Source organism: Aspergillus pseudoviridinutans, assembly GCF_018340605.1.
Source record: "Aspergillus pseudoviridinutans IFM 55266 DNA, scaffold_4, whole genome shotgun sequence".
In the NCBI taxonomy this organism is placed as follows: Eukaryota; Fungi; Ascomycota; class Eurotiomycetes; order Eurotiales; family Aspergillaceae; genus Aspergillus; species Aspergillus pseudoviridinutans.
Window position 1 is genome coordinate 152367 of NW_025091284.1, and position 20365 is coordinate 172731.

At 46.2% G+C, this 20365-nt stretch overlaps 3 protein-coding genes across 3 annotated transcripts; 2 read left to right on the forward strand and 1 right to left on the reverse strand.

Moving 5' to 3' along the window:
- Nucleotides 1-1021: 1021 nt before the first annotated feature.
- Nucleotides 1022-1500, forward strand: Asppvi_005476 (uncharacterized protein; the record flags this gene model as incomplete). The annotated part of the gene is made up of 2 exons (XM_043301397.1): nucleotides 1022-1389; nucleotides 1458-1500. 2 exons carry the CDS (start codon nucleotides 1022-1024, stop codon nucleotides 1498-1500), a joined length of 411 nt encoding a protein of 136 aa, XP_043157332.1.
- Nucleotides 1501-3795: 2295 nt separating this feature from the next.
- Asppvi_005477 (argonaute/piwi family protein) lies at nucleotides 3796-6808 on the reverse strand (the record flags this gene model as incomplete). The annotated part of the gene is made up of 3 exons (XM_043301398.1): nucleotides 3796-5292; nucleotides 5374-5660; nucleotides 5725-6808. 3 exons carry the CDS (start codon nucleotides 6806-6808, stop codon nucleotides 3796-3798), a joined length of 2868 nt encoding a protein of 955 aa, XP_043157333.1.
- Nucleotides 6809-16908: 10100 nt separating this feature from the next.
- On the forward strand, nucleotides 16909-17408 carry Asppvi_005478 (uncharacterized protein; the record flags this gene model as incomplete). Its single annotated transcript, XM_043301399.1, has 2 exons — nucleotides 16909-17235; nucleotides 17292-17408. The coding sequence occupies 2 exons, from the start codon at nucleotides 16909-16911 to the stop codon at nucleotides 17406-17408; spliced, it is 444 nt and encodes a 147-aa protein (XP_043157334.1).
- Nucleotides 17409-20365: the final 2957 nt, after the last annotated feature.

Below are 20365 nucleotides of genomic sequence, written 5' to 3' on the forward strand. Positions count from 1 at the left end.
GTTCCCCAGAACCAAGCATAACCGCTCAGAAAGTGGTCACTCTTCAAATTCCGCACTGAAGCATGTATTCATAGGGAGGGTCCGGAATAACTCTTAACTGGTTGCAGAACGACTAGTAGCTATACTAAGTAAGGCAACCTGTGCCACCGGGGCGGAATCTTGTTCTAGTTCCACTTCCATTGAATGACTGGCCCCCTTCTGTATGGCACATATTGGTAGTGTTTAATGACAATGCATCCCCCTCCAATCCCAAGATTCCATTAATGCGCAATCCTAGGATGTGTTCAAGGTATACTGTGGCGGAGTCATCTTAGTACGTCCGTATGACCAGCAATGAGTTCAACAGCAGACCGAGATTTCAAGTGCACATATCCAGAGTGCAACAAGGTGAGTTTTCAAGCTTAAACAGATCTGACTTAGGGTAATAACCATCCCTTTTATTATAGTCATTCAGTCGTCGCGCCGACCTGTCTCGCCACCATTTAGTTCATACAAACGAAAGGCCATTCAAGTGCACAATACCCGGTTGCAAACGAAGATTCAACCAGCGTACAGCACTCACGATCCACCTTCGGACGCATACTGGAGAAAAACCTTTTCTTTGTGCGGCAGATGGGTGTAACAGAGCATTTGCCGATGTAAGATGCCCTGCGATAATGAATACTGCGTCTATCAAGAATCAGACTCGTTAGTGTTGCTCCGAGAATCTAAGACATCCATTTGCACTTTAGAAGTCTACATACGCTCGTCATCTGCGTGTTCATACACGAGAGAAGCCATACCTGTGCTCAATTGGGCAATGTTACAAAAGGTTTGGTTTATAGGTTCTATCCTGTCTTGCCTATGGGACTGCTACTGACCATTGTCTCACATACATAGGTTCACTCGCAGATCTGTTCTGATCAAACACCAGAGGGACTGCCTTCATCAAAGACGAATCGAGTCACCACAACACAGCCCTCTACCCAGTGTTCCTAATGATGGGCTTCCAGAGCCCCATGTTGATCTCGGGATAAACACTATGCCTTCCAACCCACCACCATCGGTCAACCCTAATGAGGTGCCAAATCTCCCAATGGACTACTCATTCGATACCCTGTACAATACTGTGCCACCACATGCTTTTCTCCAGGATCTATCCACCATTGGCGGCACCGGCCACCTGTTCACAGGAGCCACTCAACCACCGCTTCCGGGTTACGAGCCCTTCCAACAAACCTGCTTTTCTGACTGGACTTTGCAAGACGTGTCACATGCGGCAGTCCCACCAATTCTTGCCAGCCAGAACTTTTTCCCCGATCTGAGGCTTGAATTCATGGAGGATCTTCTACCGCTGGCCGCCGAGGCATATCCTGAACATCTTCTAGAACAACAGCCAGATCATAGATGGTAAACGGTCAGTCGATCGATAATCTCCCACGAGCTGCAGACTGGGAACTCTGCTGATTTTGCTGCAGTTATAACCGACCGAAAATCTATGACCTTGGTGAAGACAGTTAGACAGTTCGATGCAAGAGAGGCTAAATACAGTCCAGTGCAATTAAACATTTGGAAAAATACAATCTGCCATGTCGAAATACAGAAGCCACATCTCGAATACAACGTGTACTGTGGGATGGTCTTCAAGAGAAGGTATCTCTATCTAGTTCAGGTTGCCGGCTCTTTGGTGCGTCATATCAAACGGGTCTTGCGGGAACATTCAAACTGCGGGGGATTGATTCTCAAGGGCGGAAAAGCCTAGATAGACGGCATCGCAAGTAACAGCAAACTACTTGCGAAGGATTATTGGGCTACTGGCAAAAAGCACATGCGCTAATTGTAGCATAAAATAATTAATCTCATAATCCATCGAAGTGAACCAGCTCAGTTATACTAGGCCAACGCCTTTAATTCTAAGCATAATCCCTGATTATTGCTTTACAGCATATACTTTTAATTCAAATGTTGCTTTGAATAAAGCTAGCTCCAGGCCACTAGCAGTATCAATTACTAGGAAGAACAATGTGAGATGGCGCCTCAAAACAAAGCGTTATAAGCGATTTGAGTCAAGTCAAACAACTGCTCAAACGACAGATGGGAAAGGGTATGTTCAAGCAAAAATGATTCGCCCTTGGCTTACATTACATCACGGAGTTTGATTGTTTGACCACACTTCTCAAAGCGACTGATGAAGCTGGTTAAACCGCTGTGCATTGGGCGCCGGCTTGCTGCCGATCAGTTGCAGGAGTGTTCACAGGGAACCAAGTGCCCATAGGCTGTGCACAAGCTGTGCCCTCAGATCCGAAATTTCGTTACAACTTCTAGATATTGCCCATCAGAGCTCTGGGCACCCGCTTAGTGGATACCTGTATCTACTGTCTTGCCATCACTGCCGGCCACGACATGCTCATGGACATCTTTCAACAAAGCCTTACTTCGCGATGTATCATCCTTGCGCCATCTCCTATCTCCAGATGTATGGTCCTATCCTGCCAGGGTGTCCTGGCTAGGGAGAAACCTCTTATGCACGTCCGAGAAACACCTTGCGCACAGCAAACCATTAAACATAAACCTGACTGATTCTAACTAGTTGCACGGCACCCTATTGGAAGCAATGTGCCGGATTCCTCAATGGTAAAGTGACTTGGGGGGTGACAAATATTTGAGCCGGAGGGATTATTGCATACAAAAGCATGATATATGGAGTGCTGCCCGCACTTCTGACAAAGTACACTGGACATCCCGTCGTGTTTTCTGGCGGTGATTTGCCTTTGTGCCGCAGACTCTGCCAGCTGGCGGCTGTACTAAGGAACGTTCGCTGTGTAGGACTCTTGTCCGATGAGTGGTCGGGCCGATTGCCCGGTTATATGATAGAAAAAAATGCCCCAAGTGTCTGCCAAGTCCAGGTCCTCAAGCCCAGCCAGTCAACTGATGGGTATAGCCCTTAAAGAGAATCCGTTACACGCAGCCATGACGTTTAAAAACCATCATCGGTGGGCATCGCATGCGGAGATATCTTAGAAGAGCTATTTGCCGGCATTTGTGGGGCTTGGCATAGGGAATGCCCAGGCGATAGTTTGGCGCCACGTAGCTAGCTCCTGTTTTCTGGGGCGTCTTCCATCTGGGTCTAGTTATGCAGTTCGACCGTTCGAGCCGGATATTCGAGCCAATATACGGACTTTTGAAAGGTCAGTCTTGATTCTCATTCGCGCAAAATGTCCAGTGTTGTCGATTCTGATCTTTGAACATAGCCCGCCAATTCTGGTTCCCCATTGATTGCCTTGCTGTTCTCATGCGGATACTTCTCTTAGATACCTCTGCAGGTGCTCTTTTGAGGCTCTCTGTCTTTCAGGGACGGCTAACTATAAGGTGGTTTCTTCGCGCTAAAGATACGTGGCACTGTTAAGTTCTAAATAATGGTGGCGATTTGCGCATAGACTCAGTATATTTGAGCAAAATGATGATAGTTTGTAGGTGCAAGCAGGAAGAAAAGACCTTGGCCTTTGAGCGCGTGGAAATTGTGCGAAAGCACGTGGTTGCATCGAAAAAGGAGACTGAACTCCCTGCTTGGTTATTATTCCAACGTTATTTTTAAAGCTTGATTAATTCCGGACGAACACATTTGGTGGGTAAAGTAGATTAGGGATAGAGCACGACTAGTTCCTTGCTGCAACCTATCGCTTTAATATACGAAGTATAGAAGTGGCTACCATTTCCCTGCCCTGTGGAAATGCCCGTTTCCTGATTGCGGCGTTACGCAAAACTGCCCAAGGTCCCAAGCTCATTTGAGAACAACAAACCCGCCACACGAAAACCTCAAATATAGAACATGGTATCTCGAACAGCAGGATGGAGGTCGATCCGATCAGGTGCCTCTTGTCCCTGGTCTCGAAGGTAGCTGAGATAGCATTGCACACGGGAACAAACCAGGTCTGCATAGACCACTGGCGGAACCACGATAGGCACCCTGGTCGCCCGACCATATCCGTAGCACAGATTGTGCGTTAGCGTCTGTAAATCATCCGCGACAAGAGATAAATTTTCATCCCCATCCCCGCCTTGAGAGTGTCGAAAGATTTCATCGTAAATGACCACATAGTGGCCAGGCCGGGCAGTACCGCGCACCGCTGTATGCGACTGGAGGTAAAAGTCCCATAGACCCTCGTCGACCACTCCACGATCGATAACGGTGCCATTGCGAGGATTCTGTCTCCCCGCACCAGCCTGATCGAGGTAGAACCTCGTATGATGGCGCTTTCCCACTATCACGATCGATATGTGCGGTTTTCGGTCGGGCCTGCAACCTTGAGTGTAGTGGGGATTCGCCTCTATCCCAGGACAGTATATTTCGTCGCATGCTTTGCGGAGAAGGGGATATTCGATGTCGAGGACGGCTTTGTACTGCGACTTCGACACGCCGTCGCGGTAGATCAGGATGTTCTCTGGCAGAGTGCCATTGTTGTGTTCCTGCCACAGACGTAGCTGCGACCTCAGTAGCCGGTCTATACCTGTCACAATCTCTTGCCTTGACTCCTGCACAGCCACCGCAGCTGGCCAGTGGGACAGGGATCCACCATCGATAGAGGCCACCATGGCCGCCACGCTTGGCGGTGGATGTCGCATGGAGGGGCTAGACTCTTGCGTTGGATGTGACACATCGACCCCAATCACCATAGTTCGCTCGAGGTTTGTGCCAAGGCTCTTGAGAATGTGGTTGCAGCCCCCCAGTTTAAGATTGACTTTGAGGGCAAGGTTGGCGAGAAACTGATCATTTGCGCGGATGAGCTTCCCACCTACAACACAAACATTAGGAATACCGTACTGGACATCACACAGGTACTTGATCAGACTGTAAAGAGTCTCGTCCGACTCTGGAAGAGTGACTAGCATGAAAAAGGACTTGGGCTCATGTTGCCTTGCCTGAGCCCCCCACGCACGGAGAAATCTGTGCATTTGGTCCCGCGGACCAATAGGGCCTTCCCGGTGTGTCGCCAAAGCTGACATGTCGACTTCGATGCCGGGTTCATGGGGTGGGCAGTCTGAAATGCCAAGAGCGATTAATTTGTCGCGAAATCCGGCCAGGGCGGGTTCTACCAACCGTGGATCATATTTTGCCGTTGGCTTACGGTTCACGATCGACATGACAGTCCAGCGTCTGACGCGTGCTGGTGTCAAGAATTGTACCCCTTGCAGATTCCATGTAGCTGCCTGAGTCAGGATCTCCTTTCCATGACCATAATGCACCGCTGGCGTGGAGAGTTTGCGGCCAGGTACAGTGATCATGGTTCCATTCACGGAGCATCCGAAAGAACGCTGGTAAAACGAAGATGCGTGATCCTTGTCAGCATTACGGCAGCCTGTAACATACCAGTAGATACTATAATCAACACTTACCAAGCATGCCACACCATCAGGCGGCCCTAAAAGCCGTTCGATCTTCCTTGTCAGCCCTTGTTGCCAATGCCGACTGTCCCAGCTCTTGTTTTTTCTCAAGACCCCATCCTTGCCGCTATTACCCTCAATCATTCGAAGCAATTGACGAGTTTGGAAGGGACTGAGTGGAGTTCGCGACAGCTGGTCAGGCACGACCCAACACACCTCCGGAGGGAGATATGATGGATTGGCCTTACTTCCGGTGTTGACGACAGGGAGATACGGATCGCGCAGGATAATCCCGTGTGCTATCGTGACGTCTCAAGCTATCAGCTGAGTTCGGTGAGCTTCGGACGTCACGGCTTTACTTACCTTCCTGAAAATACTCTGACACGGTCGTATAACCTTCCGATGTCGGGCTTTTCCTTTTCATTGGACTTCTCATCCGGGGTTGCGAGGTCGAGCTATTCTCTCGAAAGAACAGAACATCTTGAGCTCCGCCACCAGGACGGCGCACGATGGGAGGATAGGCCATGTTCCTCCCGTCCCCGGGCATCGCCAGCCCGAAAATCGTCTTGATCCGTGGCAGAGATCTCCGGCCTCTCATATTCGATCTGAGATGAAGAAGTTGAACGCGCAGGCCTCGAAGGTAAACTGCTAGCTGGCCCATATCGGGCCCCTTGTCGCGCAAAAATGTCGTTATTAGCCGGTCGAGGGGCTGCGCCTCGTAGTATGCCGCATATTTTGGTTGGATGTTTACCAATAATCGATTATCGATGACTTTAACTGCCACAAATAAGCCCCTCAAGACGTTCAGGCTTGCTCCCAGGCTGATCGGCCTGTCTTTTATGTCGAAGTGCCTGTTGGAGCCCACTGAAACAAATTGGGAAGAGGCGTACCGGGGATAGTGGCCGATGATGATGTTAAGCGCCTGAATGAATTCGTCTTTGGCAGGTAGTCTTTGACCAACCTTCCTCTCCTCTCTGTGGCCCGAGGTTAATTGAGCGACAAGTTCGTCTGATGCGAGGGTGCCGGTACATCGAACCCGGAGGTGGTAGGTATCGTTTGTATCGGAACAGACAAGTAGGGGCTGATCGGGAATATCAAGACGACGCCTCGATATAAGGGTTTGGTGGCCATCAGTCGCAATATTGGATTGTTCCTGGTAAAAGTGTGTCCGTAACAGGGAGAGCATGACACGCTTCGGTATGGGGGCCGGCCGAGCTCTGCTTGTCACGGCATTCGATGGTGGACAAATTTCGACGTTGTACCGGTACAGGCGGAGGTCAGGATCCAGAGCCAATTCAAAGTAATTCGCTCGTAGAACAGTAGGGACTCCCAAGGCTCCATAACCTGGACGTGGGGGAAATCGGGCGGTATGAGAGAGTCCCTCTTCTTTTCTAATGCTGGCTGTTGTCCCCAAATGTGGCTCGTCGTGTTTTTGGCCGTGGTCCATAATGAAGGGTTGTTGATCGTATCCGGAGCCGGCAGATATTTCTCTTCCTTGACAACTTGAGGCCCAGTTGACTGATATATTTTGAAGGACAGAAGAGGGGGATAGAAGATCATTTATGCGCTCTGTTCACATATACCTTGGAGAAAAGTGCCCCTATGGAAACGGCCACTAAAATCCTCCTATAGTTCCTTTCATATCGAGATTCTGTACGGCTTGGGCAGCAAAGAGGTTTACCTAAGGCCCAAAAACCCAGTTCGAGTGCAGTAGCTCCACCTACGCGCAGGCCTTTGCGTACAGTCTCTACATTGCTTGACGTGTACAGAGCCATCAAGACCTAAGCGGGTAGTCCCGTACATACCCTCACTGGACTGGGACAAGACACGGACCATATTTACTGAAACATTTTGATTGCCCTTCAATGTCTTCCCCTTGCCTGCTGCTGCCCTTAGCACCGGACAGGAGGTGGTCTGGAATCGATGCGAGCCAAAATGGCCGGAGCAGCATTATCAAAGCCAATGGCGGGTATGTAGAAGGGTTTGAATGAGACATCAAGACTGAGGAAACACTTGGGCCGTGCTCAAGAGTAAGCCACAGATAAGTCCAAGCTGCAAAGTTGAATAGTACCACCTAACACCATTTGGAAAGGTTATGGTACCGTATTATAGCCTAAAGGAGGATTTCAGTTGTGGTTGCTGTTCGCCCAACGAATCGTCGGATTGGACTTCGTATTAAGCCCAAATTATCCAGTAAGMATATCATATCACTGTTGGGTGTGAATTAGTTATTGGTATATCGGCTCCGTGAAGTATGATGTACTACAACATTTGACAGACCGGTGGAGTCGTCTGACCAACATTCATGATATGGCTTCCTCGACGCTCGAAGATTTGTCCGCGCAGGTGGAGTCATAGAAGCCTGCATATCTGACAGGTTTTTGGGTATATCAGGCAAGGTGTTCTGGTCGAAGCCGCCTTTAGCATTGACAAAGTTACCATCCATGGGGACTTCAATAGGAACCTTAGCTGCGGAGTATGTGACGACGCCGATGGCTATTATTCAGAAACCCCTTAGCGTGTGTATCACTTAGTGGCCTGTCCCCAGAGCTCTTGGCCCATACATATGGTATCGACTATCTTACGTATACTTCTTATATGGCAGCTCTGCCCATCTACTAAAGGCAGCATCGTCTCTATCCGATAAAAGATCAATAATGCTAAGAGCAGCATATTCACCCAGGCTGTGCCTAAGGATATTAATATGTGTAATACTTCAGTAACTCCGTAATCCACCTATTGTCATCTGCATGCAGGCACGTACTAAGTGTATAGTTGGCATAAAACTGCTAATGGCTTAGGCCTTGCAGAGAAGCATCTGTATCATGAATAGAAAGCCTAGAGTTTGTCTAACCTAATCTATGTCACGCATTCTATGACTGAAAAGTAGAAGCTAGGCCAAAAGGATGCATCTGGTTTTAGCGTTCCACTCGTTACTTAGGTGGTGAGGGTGAACCATTACAGTAGGCTAAAATGAGACAGGTCCTTTCGCTATGGTCACCTCGAGCTATGGCTATGTGATGTAACCTCCTTACCGTGCAGGATAGTAGGCCTTATTTCTCAATACCTACAGCTATGGTCATCTTAGGTTCGAACTTAGAACGTAGTCATTGGCGTATGGAGACTACGGAAGGAAAGGAATAGGTGTCAAGGGATAGACTGCCGCACCTTTAACTCCTTAAGATGACAAAAGTCGTTTGCATACATTAGTCCTTATAAACAGATGCACCTCAGAGGTATTTGGAGGTACGAATTATGCATACCTAAGCTGTCAGGCTGGAGGTTCTACTGAGGAGGATAGAAAAATACATCCATACGTTCCCGTCTTTGTCTGAGTGACGAAGCCTCCTATCGCCTCTAATTATGTAACACAGTATTGAAAACGCAGAAACAGCTCTGTTTGTTGATAATGCAAGTGCAGTGAGCCACCTACGCCAAATCCCTTGATAATTCATGTATCCAGTTAGGTTACCTAAAAAATATCCGTTGAACATAATTCTCAAGATCATTGGTTTTCGAGTCGATCAATGAACTTGAGACTATATGGTAAGATCAATAAGCGTACTACCCGCCGAGAAACGGGCATTCAAATGTCTCATCGCTCCCTGGATTATATCATCAGTCCATTGTAGAAAACCCAACCAAAAACAGGGCTCACAATACTGTTCAGCGAGGCGATTCAGCATTCTCATTTAATGCTGGAACGAATCAGCTGTGAGACCGGGGGAAAACAGTTGAACGCATACAACACAGATCATCAATATCTTCTGCCCTTGAATCTCTTACAAAGACCATACTGTCGACTCCGAAGCCTACAAGACCCAAATGGAGAAATCTTTCGGGAATAAATCTCTCTTGAGTTCTTAGTAAGCCATATCGCATCAAATGGTGTCGCAGACGTTGTATTCGATCATTAGGTCTTAAAACAATTGGACGACAGGTAGGATCAGGAACAAGAATAGTGGCCACCCCATTGATGACCAGGGCGGCAAAAGCAATGCTATGCTCTTGCATCATAAACAACAAGCATGGAGTATTTTGAAGAGTCACTAATTTGAGCTTAATAGTCATGATATGCGGCTGCCTAAAACTATTCAGATTCTGCCAGATGATGGAATGATCTGTCCGCTTCAGCTGCTAAGACTTTGAAATCCAAGCAATTATCAAGAGATAAAAAAGGTCGCCTGATTAACAGAAATTGGCTACATGAATGAAGGGGTCGTCATTTAACCAGGTCAAAATAGTCAGTATCCCTCTCTTCATCCTTTAGGGACTATGCCATGATTATGTGGACTAGGGCGGTTCTAAAAGCTTCAGCTTCTATTAAATAATTTATCTTGTTTCTTTTAGAGACTTATGTGAATACAGAGCTTTCATATCAAAGAATTATTTAATCTTGAAGGCTTTCTGTTGGAAACTTCTGACTTCAAACAAGCTCTCTACCACCCATAGTTGCGATCACCATCCTGCGGCCAGGTGAAATCTTGATTCCAAACTATTAGTACCCAACTTACAGCACTTGCAACCCGATTCATAAATAGGTGTCATAAGCTGTGTAATAACTTTCTATGGGTAGGATTTCAAATGTGCTTTATACCCATTCCTGAAGTTGACCAACACTCACGGAGCCACCAATGGTTATCTACACCCGTGCTAGTGGAAAGTTAAATTCATGTACATACTTCGAGACGACCAATGCACTAGTTAACCACTACTGGCTTGATGTTCGAAACCTAAATTGCAAGTACATTATAGTTGGATCGAACCTGTTGCAGCAGGGCTTGCCTATAACAGAGTAGCATGCAAGCTCTGGCAAGTATAGCATGAATGGAAATAGAGGAGAATTAATAAGAAAAAGCGTTAGAAAAACAATTGTAAGTGGGAATGGGATTAAGTAAAGGAACAAAATATGCTAAGAGACCTAATGCTAGTGTATTACGAGCAAGTAAGCGTGTGTCCACTGTAGTCAGTGGTCAACAGCTAGAAAATCTGCTATTCACAACATTTACTCCCTGGATCAGCCCGTGGTTTATTGACCATTTGACCTGGTAGATCCTCAGAGCCAAAACCTGCACAGTCATATAGCAAAATTAGAAAAGCCGAAAAAAAGTCCGTTTATGGGTAACTAACTGTGAGCGTTACTTGGAAGTATGACTGAGCTACTCTGTTGCATTGTGCGAAGGTCCTACAAGACCGATACAACCATCCGTATAGCAGCTATACCTAATTCTAACCCTCTAAGCAGTATTACAGCCATTGTTGAATAGCTGAACCCAAGGGTGGGTTGGATTCGCAAAGGATTGAGCTTGAATCTCCAACGTCATGGATCATGAACCCATAAGGGCCCCTTCTTTGTATGTTTCGATATCAGCCGGTTATATTTATACTGTAGGAAGTAGCGGCCTAAAAATCCATGTATAGTTGATTCGAGCTCCAACAAGGACCCAAAATTTAGGCTGTGGACCATAGAGTCGCACACTTTTATGCATACTACCTTTCTGATATAGTCTTTAAACATCAACGCATGCAGGGATTCGATACTGTCCTTTTGCCTATTGGAATCGTAATAAAATCTCTTCTTCGCTAGTCTTATCACGTTGATTTGGTTACTAGTGATCCATAATGGTCGTAATGAGAATTAGCGAATGCTGGTTATATATATATATTTATCTACATGAAGCTTAACTAACAGCTCGACTCCACAAACGGAACAAAACAACTACTGAAGTCTCAATATAAGAACATAATCTAGACTGTCTGTAAATGATCCTATCAGGCGATCAAACCAACTAAAATCTGAGATCAACTTCAGCTTAAAGTGATCTAATGATATCATTAAGATTGATGAAGGCAATGCTTCTCTGGCATAGAAATTGTTATCGGACGACAAGTGTTTGGCGTTCCTGACTTATATCTTCTTATGTCTTCGGCTATTCGTGCTGCTTTCCGGTTAATTATCACACTCTGACAAGTACTTCCGTTAAGAGGTTGGTACAGGTGTTCAGAGCCATACAACGATAATGTTTGCATTAATAAGAATGGATGTATTCATCCCCTATTATAGCAAGCCTCTCACATAAAAGGTGTACTGAGAGCTCTGTAAGATTTTATACTCTGTAGTTCAAGTTCTGAGGAACAACTTTAATGGTCATGAAGAATTAGATCATCTTTTGGAATAAGTGCATAATCTTGGGATATATAGCTTGTGGCTAATAAATACAAGAGAGAGACTTGAACATGAATTGATTGACCACATGCATCACAAATCAACTTAATAATAAGTATTGCTACGAAGTTATTCTCTTCAAAAGACTTCAACTTGACCGAACCAGTCAGCTCCAACATCCGGAGCTTGACTGCGTTACTGCCTGTAAAAAAGCCCACTTTTGCCAATCCTTCTCCATCCCCAGTGTCCAAGCCACTAAGTCACAATGAAGTATACCTGTCACCTTGCTCTAGTACATGTATACTTCGGTGTGGGTCTGTGGGTAGGATTTGGAGAAGGAGAATGAGCGATTGAGCAGCAAGCTAGGCCGAGGCGAGCAAGGAAGTCAAACTGAGGAAGAAAAGAGAAGAAAGTTGAATTTCAGAGGGACATATACGTCCTTAAATAGCCATATCGCTTATGTTTGGGCGGCTGCTGATTTCAAGGCAAAATTATTGAACTTTAATGGTGGGTCCGCCTGTGTTTCCCTGCAGCCGCCAAGTCTCTGTTGCTGGTGAATTTTCCGCATTTAGCCTCGAACGCCGTCGATCTCACGCACGGGGATCCACTCAGAGCCTTATCAATGACCTATACGGTCTCCTGGAATGAGAAAAGCAGCTCCATAGCCACTGAGCTGTCTCGGAGCATTAGGCCGGAGAATGTAGGTATCAGTATGTTGCTATACTAACGGTGCAAGAGACCATGAACAAGTGGAGCATATCATCAGAGCAGCCATTGTCCGGATTGCAGACTTCGACTATGACCCAGATAGTCTGAGACATGAACGGAGACACTCGTAGCTTTTAAGGGCTTAGGCTGAAACGGTCTTATCTCATGTCTTAGCAGAGGCCATCCGTCACCCAAGTTGAGGATGGGACTTTCCAGAGTAGAGCGCTACAAGCATACTTCAACATGGCCTTAACGGCTTTCGGCAAGGGAGAGCAAATCATAAGCAGGGGAAGTACCAAGAGAGGTGGTGGCTCAAGGGACAGTATTCATACCTTCTAATTGCCATAGCTCCAAGAGAATACTCCACGTCCGCGTGAATTCTCTACATTTCCTGTCGCATAACCATTACTTTCACTTCGGGTGGGTTGCACTTATATTTCCGATTGTGGACTATAGAGGCTGGGTAGCCCCGACCCACGTTCTTTGACACGAAAACCTCGATTCATAGTATGAACATGTCTTCATTCCGAAAATAACAAGCAATGCAGAAGTGACTTGGAGCAGTCTGTACTTGGAAAGGACTTGGCTGTAGGCCTGGGCATATTCTAAACTACTTGCCGCCCTGGCGAATGTAGTTTACTTTTTAATGCATTTATGACCTGTTATGGATTGATGTTGACTTTACAGTATGATTAATCAAATACAGTCTTTATTTGCAGCTGTCTGAACCCTTTGCCGACAATATGTTCATATAGTTGCCTGCGTTTGTAGGTTAGCATATCCCCAGATGCCTTGCGGAGATCAAACAAAGCTTCCTTAAACCTGAGACTAATATTTACCTTTGAGACTGTCATCTTCTCCCAAAGGTGCAATTGAAGCATTTTCACATACTGGCAGCCCTGTGATCTCCATATGGAGCTCCTAATAGTTGTTGTCCTTGGCTTTTTAGTAAACCATACTTCCCATCCCCATGGTTGAAGATGATCTGAGCAAATATGCAGACAATGATGATAATATTTCTGAAATAGATCCAGGGACCATGATCATGCCTAGAGATGGCCTTGGATGCTGATGAAGATAGAGCATCTACAAAGCAATGCGTATACAGCATATATCTCTAGATGACCCAAGCAATTCAGTAATGTTTCTCTTCGGCTAATTGTCACCATCTGGTACGGCATCGATATGGGGACACCTCGTCCCATACTTGGAGGTGGATATTGCAATGTTAAGACTGAAACAGTAGTAGACATAGGAGGCCTTACACGGGGAGAACTAACAGTTATTGTATGAAATCACAGGATCATTACTGGAGGTGACCGTAGCAAAGGGATTGCCCTCGTACAGGTAGCTATTAATTCCTGACCTCCCTATGCATTCATTGAATCTTTATTGACAAGGCGTAGGGGCAGCTAAAGGATATATAAACCTGTAGTGTCCTTTCATAGCTCTGTTACTTACTCATCAATCAAATATCTTCATCCAATTCAGAAGCAACTCAAAGACTCGAACAGCAAACAAATTCATCAAGCAAGAACCTTCCGTCAAATTTCAATTATTTCCTGCACTATTGCCACCGTCCTCAGCTTCACTGCAGCTGGCTTGGCTGCACCTCAAAAAGAAGGCTATGGTTCAGCATTGTGTCTCTGCCCTTCGGCACGGTGAGTGCAATTACTCTTTGTTGCAGTGGTAATTTTGTCGCACCTCAAGGGTTGACTGGCATCACCGGAACCGGAATTGGCGGCGGTACCCCTACTTGCGTTGCCTATAATTCGCCCATCCAGAATTGTGCGGCTAGTGATGTCAAATTCACCTGCCCTGTTAGCTGTGGTGTCTTGGTGAAGTTCCAATCAATATCCACTAACCGCTACACCGAGTGCTAAGTATCATGCTAGGAGGGCTGCTCTGACCCGAGCGGTGCTACAGCTACTCATGGTCTCGTTCAACAGGTCCTGAGCTTGGTGCCATCTTTGCTCAACGTCAATCTCTAAGTAAGCTTTATCCGATATGTCGGACTTTGTGCAGAATGCTGATGGCAGGCGTATTCAACTAGTTTAGGGAATACCATTCGAGTTCAATGGTGTCATAACCTTGCGGGAAAACACCATGATGTGCAACTTGTGCAGAATATGGATCCCAATTATCATTCAAGAGCCGAATGGCTCTGGAGGTGGAAGTGATTCATGCTTATCGGAGAGCACCTATGGCATCTTTTTCGGCCGAATTCATTAATTAGTAGTAGTTTTAGTTTAGTATAAGGATCATTCGCTTCTCATGTTCAATTCAAGGATGAAAAATTTCCCGTACAACAATCTGAAGTGAGCACACTGCCTTCTCGGACTCAGTATGTATAAATGGCTTGCTCTCCTGACGAAAATCCACTGCGGCGGCGACAGTGAAGCATCACATGCAGAAGTGCATTCTATTGCGAGGTCAACTCTATGTAGTGGGTGAGTTCCATTTCTGCAATGCCCCACAAAGGGCCTGATTCCTGTACGCATTCAAAATATCTCTCCACAATCAAAATGCTCGCTTTTGCTCGTATTGGAGAGTATTATCCTGAATCGATGAGATGGGCCTTTGCATCTAAGGGTCCAAAGTTGTAATTTTCGCCTCGCGTGAAACGCTGGATGCTTGCTATCGATTTCACGCCAGCAATGTAACATCCCAGTAATTTTATACACAAGATGGACGCCAGATCATAATTCATGAAACCCAATGTATTCAGATCTGAAAACCCATTGGGGTTTAATTCCGGACCTTGGGTGAGCCACGAAACACTGGAATACTGGGCCACGTTCATAATTTCGGAGTTGTGGGAACCTTGTTCAAAATACTAATTTCTTAAAAGTCTGCATGATTCGGGTATCGTGTATCCTCACGATAGTAATGATCAGTGTGACGGGTCAGAGGAGAGCTCTGCTTGGCCTTCATTCCGCTCGAACAGTGTGGATAAGCCGTAATCAGTAAGCTGACGTTGCCAGCCACGTGGGCATGGTTAGCCCAGGTGGATGCGGAAAGGCTATGTATCCACCCTGACTCCCTGATCATGCTTTTATGACGGCGTTCACTTGTGCCTCGTCCTTAACATCCGCGGATAAGCCGCAAGCCTTGCACAGTGGATGCGTCCCCAACTCCTACCTTTTGGCTGCCGCCTTTCCCGCAGCGCAGAGATCCAGATCGCGTAGAGACCACCCGCCGCCACACGCCTTTGGATGCCAGAGCATAGGCTTTGCCGGTTGCCGCTTCCTAATGAGTGCGGCTGGGTCAAAGAGCAGGAATAGAAGGTGGTACATGATGATGGGAGTATTCCCTTTAGGATCCTTTTGATCAATATTGACAAGCGGAAGAGGTAGGAATTAGAAAGAGAAAAGCTTCATGGGAACATGATAGACAGGTCGCTGTTCTTATTTGATGCAGCCCAAGCATGGAAGTGTTCTTGCAGGCAGTGTCGCGCGCGAATTCGGCCGCATTTGCTAGGGTTACTAGATGTGTATCAGCTGGTTGGGGCCATAATCTGAAGCAAGGCCGAGCAATCCAAACACTGGTGCTGCATTTGGGTCTTCTTATATAGTCTTGCTTGAAATATTGCTGATTGGAGACTGATTCGTATACAGCTGTAGTAGATCACACAGGTAGCTCGATTTAAAGCGTACACCTGTGGAGCCAATGATGAGAGTGGTATCATGTACAGTGCGCTGCAGGCTATTTCAATGCTCTGTGTTCTCGTAATGCCTTCATTTGAAAGACTCCGCACGCTTTCATAAATTAGACACTGCTGCTTGGATTAGAGAAGACCAGGGGTTTGCTGCGTTTGCTGTTGTCCAGCTCCAACAGACTGCGGCTCGGCAATGGTTTGTGGGGCTTAGATCCTTGTTCACAACACTGGCCAGGTATATCCAGAGGTCTGTCTAATACCCCGGTTCGCGAAGAAGGGACTAATTGTTAATCCACGAGAGCCTTCGAGATCTCGCAGAGATGAAGGTAGTTTACTGGGTCTGCTGCCGCTTATTCCTGGGGGAAGATACTCAAAATGGATGAACGTGTACAACAAACTGAATTTCGTCTACGGCCCAAACAGGTTTCTACTTTGAAGCCGTTATCTTCCTTTAGTATAATGTATATAGACAGACAGAGATCAACACCTTTGAAGGTATCCTACTATAAGTTTGAAATAGCCCCAGATATAAGAATGATAAAGAGATGGAACCATGAAACATGACTACGTTCACCTATTACGTCACCCTAGATATACAAAGACAAAATTCGGTATGTGAACGAAAGCGGAAAGAGCCACATATATAAATATGACCACTGCACCAGTAATGAAAGACAAGTCCTTTTAGTCAACATTATTCAGAGTGGTAAACCTTGCCCCAGTAATGACAGACTAGTGTTTTTAGTCAACATTATTCAGAGTGGTAAATCTTGCACCCATTATATTTTCATCCTGAAGTTATGAAGAGTACTGCATTGGGAGATCATGTTTCACCGTAGGAGAATTGGAGATAAAATCTTTGCTTCCCAAGCCGACTCTTGTCTTCCAGTTATCAATCATTTGAGGCGCGCAGCGGGTTACTATCATCTTACTTGAGTTTGCTATCTGTAGTAATTGAACGCACTGCGCCGTTTCCTCTCACCACCTACACTTCTCAAGCATGTGCTATTTGAAAATGCGATCAGCTACTCTCATATCCCTCTTAGGTTTCATTGCAGGCATCGCTGCTGCCCCTCGGAGTGAGGCCAATCTGCCTGTCTCCCAAGAAGACCCACGCGGAGAGCCTGGGAAGTCCAACAACGGCGGCCACCTCCATGACAGTGGCACAAATCGTCCTGGTGGCGAACCTCAGCTTCCGAAAATCTGCTTTTGCTGTCCCCCGGACAAACCAAATCCAACTTGGTGGTGTGACCTCTTGACTGAATCAGGCACTTGTCCTAATTTCGATTCGGGCTTTACGGATAAGGTCTGCTGCACATTTAACTTCGACGATGGTACCTCCGTAAGTTCCACGCCTACTAAGCTAAAAGACAGCATTATATTGACGCCGATGTCTAGAATTGTGCAGACCTTGGTCCCAGCGCTGCAAATGCAGTTACCGCCGACTCAGCCGTCAATTCAGTCCTTAGCAGCATTGGTACAGTTGTGGGTGGTTTGCTGAGGGGTATTCAGTAGCGGGGTGAACGCAGTGGTGGATCGCTCAAAGTGGAATAACTATGGTGTTTGAGGAAGCTGCTATACGACCTGTGTGCTATTAAACCTGCTCGACACGACGTCTTTACATCAGCTGCCAGCTTTTCCTATCCTACGTCATCTTCGCATTCGCCGCCTAAAGAGTTGCCAAAATCTGAACCGTGGATTCATATACAGGGACCTACTTCTAGGGTCTTTGAGAGTTCTAAAACAGATAGTAATAGGAAAATCAAGAACATTCATTGCTTTCATCCCCGCAATATATCATATCAAATACATATGCGACTTAGTTTAAGAAAGTCTGCAGACCTCTACTTAGGGGACTGTTGCACATACACTTCTCAAGGCGTTTTCTTTCACAGTCTAGATGTCCGTGTCTGATGCCACGATAGTGACGTTGTGACTACCTCCATAGTTGCTAATTGTACCTTCCATGACATGAATATGAAAGAAGCAATAATACATGGTTATCAAAGAGGTTAGGTCGACCTCCCGATCTACGCCCTAGACGTACTTCAGCAATTCCCTTGCATATGTGTGATTTGCCTTAATCCCCATTTTTTCACCGAGGGATGGACAATCCGGTCTTTGACAGTCCACCCCTTGTGGCCTTAGCGAAGGGGCAACATACCAACTGCTTCTAGGCGCTGAGAAGCTCGTACGTGTCTCAGGCCACCTTATGTCATTGTTCGGGAATTCTATATTCAATATCAAGCGTTTGGCAGACCCACTCTGGAAGTACAGATTTTTCTATGCCACCCTCTTCAAAACTTTGTGTGATGATCAGCAGCTGTCCATGCTATCTAGCTGTGGGTGGGGAACTCCAGAGTGAACTTTGATTGGAATCATGGGGAGCGTAATCCTGGTTGTGGCAATAATGGGCTCCGCAATCTGCATTCCAATCTGCGAGAATAGTTTTTCATCATGATGAATATTGGCACCAAAGTTAACGCAGACACATAAAACGGCCTAGGTATTATGCTAAGCTGCATTTAATTGGCTGGTTAAGCTCAAAGGAATGATAGCGAGGCAGAGGGGAATGGTGGTATGGCTGCTCCTGTCCTCTAATATACTGTCTTTCGAAACGTCTCGCGTGTCTTTCCTTGGGCTCCGGAAGCTAGGCAGATTTAAATGCGATATCCACCCAATTCTGAAAATCTTGAAGAGATTCTGCATGCTCAACAGATGTCTAACGTCCGAAGCCATAAAAGGAAAACGATGGCACACTCTATGAAGCATTTCTAATAACTAACTGATATTCGACAGTACTCGTTGGCAGACGACCACATTCAGGATGGCTAGATTATTCCTCCTCATTATCTCTATCTGTGGTGAGTCGTCGACTTACATGTATCCTACCCTACGAAGCTCTTGAAACTGACTAATTTGCTATTATAGCAATCGCACTGGCTCAATCATGTTCCCCTGGCGTAGGTTATCTTTCCATTTGCTTACATGTTATGAAGCTGATATCTCTATAGTGTTCATCCGGTTTTACATGTTGTAATGGAACTTGCAAGTCACTGACCAACGACAGCCAGAACTGCGGGTCATGCGGTAATATTGTAAAATCGCCTCTTTCCTCTTCATGAATCGTTCAACAGAGGGACTGATCCTATGTCGTCATGCCATAGTGCCCATCTGGATCGATATGTAATAACGGTGCTTGCATCTGTATTGCTACTAAACAGCCGCCCTGTAATGGCCAATGTGTACGTTAGCCTACAGAAATTGACATTCAGTTTTAAGTGAATCACTGACCTTATGATACATGCTAGTGTCCATCCACTACAACTTGCGTTGGAGGGGCTTGCGTGTGCAATGGTACTGGATCTCTCTATTGTAACGGAATATGTGTAAGTCAACCTACTAGTTAGGCGCCCTGTTACCATTAGTGTGGTTTGAATGACTGTTTCTATGCCACAGTGCGCAGCAGGCCAGAGCTGTTGTAATGGAGTCTGTACTTCCCTGAATACCAACAATAACTGTGGAACATGCGGTGCCATTGTACGTCCGTCTAATGCCATCCCCTCTCTATACTAGCACCGACGGTCGTTGACATTTAATAGTGCCCATCTGGCTCGACCTGCATTAATAACGCTTGTATCTGCGCTAGCACAGGACTGTCGCTCTGCAGTGGACTATGTGTAAGCTATTATATCCACTTGATATCCCGAGAGAGACTGATTTTATGCTAATAGTGTTCCGGCGATAACCTTGCCTGCTGCAACGGAGCCTGTAGTAACATACAAACAGATCGTCTAAACTGTGGGACTTGTGGAAATAAGGTAAGTCGACCCCCTCGGCTGCACTGTCGCATTGCAGCTAATTTTACACTACTAGTGTGCGGCGGGCCAAGTCTGCTGTGCCGGTTCTTGCTCGAGCCTAAGCACCAACCCTAATTGTGGTGCATGTGGCCAGGTGGTAAGTTACGCTACGCCTGCCTATCATGGTATAATAGATGACATTTATGTCTACTCGACAGTGTCCCTCAGGCTCAACTTGCAATTCTGGGACCTGTGTCTGCAGCAACAGTGGGCAACCACTCTGCCATGGGCAGTGCCCAAACTTGAGCTCTGACCCTAATAATTGTGGAGTATGTGGCAATGTTGTAAGCTACCCTACTGAATGAATTAGCTTATGGTGGATGATTGACTCTATACCGTTACAGTGTCCGGCTGGTACGACTTGCAATTCCGGCAATTGTAGCTGCAGCAGTGGGCAAGTCCTCTGTAATGGAGTCTGCACTAGTACAGGCTCTGACTCTAACAACTGTGGAACCTGTGGCAAAATTGTAAGTTCGATGTGTCAAGGTACGTTTGATAAAAAAGGAGAATGTCTAACTCACTATCATTTAGTGCCCAACTGGCTCAATATGCAGTTCTGGTTCTTGTATATGCAGCAACAGTGGACAACCTCTCTGTCATGGAGTCTGCCCG